At 41.5% G+C, this 2,366-nt stretch overlaps 1 protein-coding gene across 1 annotated transcript; it reads right to left on the bottom strand.

Annotated features, from left to right (window-relative positions):
- Nucleotides 1-1,245: 1,245 nt before the first annotated feature.
- On the bottom strand, nt 1,246-1,824 carry LOC108317527 (ragulator complex protein LAMTOR4-like). Its single transcript, XM_037745876.1, has one exon. It carries the CDS (start codon nt 1,792-1,794, stop codon nt 1,444-1,446), a length of 351 nt encoding a protein of 116 aa, XP_037601804.1. The 5' UTR covers nt 1,795-1,824; the 3' UTR covers nt 1,246-1,443.
- Between the last annotated feature and the right edge of the window lie 542 nt (nt 1,825-2,366).

Below are 2,366 nucleotides of genomic sequence, written 5' to 3' on the forward strand. Positions count from 1 at the left end.
AAAAAAAAAAAAAGAAAAAGAAAATAAAAGAAGAAAAGAAAAGAAAAAGAATACCAAAACAGTTCTTTCTGAAAGTTGCTTTGGAATAAGCAAAACAAAAAACATGAATGTATGTATTTATATATCTTTCACAATGTAACAGGCAGTTTTGCTAGGCGATTCTGCATAACAAATAATATGGTACCCCCCTCCCTTTACCCAAAACATTTTATATTGGTTGTGCATTGGTGGGGGTTCTATGCCACTCCACATGTCTTGTCTTTCTTATCCTAGGGTCCAGGGTAAGGGTGTAGCTGCTATCCTAGTCTCCTAACAAAGCAAAACAAAAATAAAAAACAAATAAACAAACAAAAAACTATGCTAAATTATCCAAGGATTCACCAAAGGCAGAGCTCAAGACAAATGCTTTCATGCAGAGAAATTATTTGATATCCATATCAATCAAAAATTTGAAATGAGTTATTTTTAATTAACCTCTAGTCATGGTTCCACATATCATAATGGCTGCTAATGCCAAAATTCTTACAAATGCATACTACTTTTTCTTTACAGTACGTAAATGTTGCAGTTTCCTATTCTGATTAGTCAATTTACTGACTGACCAACTCTTGTCTTGTGTCTGCGATTCTATGTAGCATTTTACATAAGTCTGTGTCAGAAATACTTTCCACCATAATGACAAGAAAATGAACAACAACCAGTATTTTAAAACAGAAATTGTTATAAAGAACTAATTAAAAGGACACCTGGAATGGTAAATGTTTATATTTTGATATTTAATATGTAAAATTATAGAGTTTCTTATTTGTTCTTATTTGTTTTTGTTTGTGCGTTTGTTTGTTGAGATGGGATCTTGCTCTATTGCCCAGGCTGGAGTGCAGTGGCATGATCATAGCTCACTGTAGCCTCAAACTCCAGGGCTCAAGCCATCTTCCTGCCTTAGCCAATGAGTACCTCAGACTTCAGGTGTGTGTCCCCACACTCGGCCAATTAAAAACAATTTTTTTTTTTTTTGAAAGACAGGGTCTCCCTATGTTGACCAGGCTGGTCTTGAACTTCTAGTCTCAAGCAATCTGCCTGCCTTAGCCTCCAAAAGTGCTGGGATTACAGACATAAACCACCATGCTTGGCCCCTAAAATTATATTTTTAACATTATTTAGATTCTCTCTTTCACCTTTAATCCTTGTCATGTTGCCTCATAGCCTCTGATACTACATTATCAGTGTGAGACCTGATGGACATTCTTTTTTTTTTTTGGAGAACATCAGACTCGTGTTTATTAGGGAGGAAGGGAGGGAGCACAAAGGGAGGTCTCCTTGCCCTTGTTCTCCTTAACAGCTCAGAGTCCCCAAATCTCGGCCCTTCCAGGTAGGGGTGGGAGGTGGGCTAGCAGATGCCCTAGTTCTAGCAGCAAGCCAAGACCAACAGCTGTGCCTCCCTCATCACAGAGGGCCAGGACCTAATCCGTTTCTCTGACCCTTGCCCTCCAGCAGCTCAGACGTCAATGGGCTCCGACTTTGGTTCTGCCTCTTCACCACAAACACCCTCTGTCCTGACACGGTCACCAGCAGCATGTGTTCTCCAAAGACCACAGACAGGCACTTGAAGGGTACATTCATGCCATGGTGCAGCCGGAAACTGCAGGCCGTGCTGACCAGCTCAGAGATGGCACTGGCTGCCTGCTCATCATTCTCAAGGTCCCCAGATGACGCCAGCACTGCACCTTCACTCAGCACCAGGTAGCGGAGCTGGTCTGGGATTCGCTCCAGCCCCTGGGTCAGTCCGGAAGTCATCGCAGTCTTAGGTGCTGGGGGAGCACCCTACCAGATCCCTGATGGACATTCTTTAAGAAATTTTCTTTCCTGTTGTTTCTCTCTCTCTCTCTCTCTCTCTCTCTCTCTCTCTCTCTCTCTCTCTCTCTCTCTCTCCCCCCCCGCCTCACCCCCCCCATACCTTCTGGGTTCCTTCTAACTTCTCTGGAGACTGGCTACATGAATAGGCAACTATTTATCAGGAGCAAGTACATGCCACCAAGACCTGAACGTTCCTGAATGCTTACTGAGAACTCAGGAGAAATGGGTAACTTCCCAAACCATGTTCTTAGCAGGCCGAGGCATTAGATTTGCTTAAAGTTGATTTCTATAGGTCTCTGAAGATGTTGTTTCATGCTGTCTTCTATCTGGTATTTTGAAGAAAAAAATCTAAGTCTCCTGGAAACCTAAACTTCATCAGAATATCTTGGTGTTAGTCACATTTATTATATATTGCTCCCAGAAAAGTATTTCACTCACAAACGGAATTCCTTTAATTCAGGATTATTTTATTGATTGTATCTTTTTATATTTTGTTCCATAGCAGGTGTTCT

The sequence above is a fragment of the Cebus imitator genome, unplaced genomic scaffold, assembly GCF_001604975.1.
Source record: "Cebus imitator isolate Cc_AM_T3 unplaced genomic scaffold, Cebus_imitator-1.0 Scaffold10, whole genome shotgun sequence".
Taxonomy (NCBI): Eukaryota; Metazoa; Chordata; class Mammalia; order Primates; family Cebidae; genus Cebus; species Cebus imitator.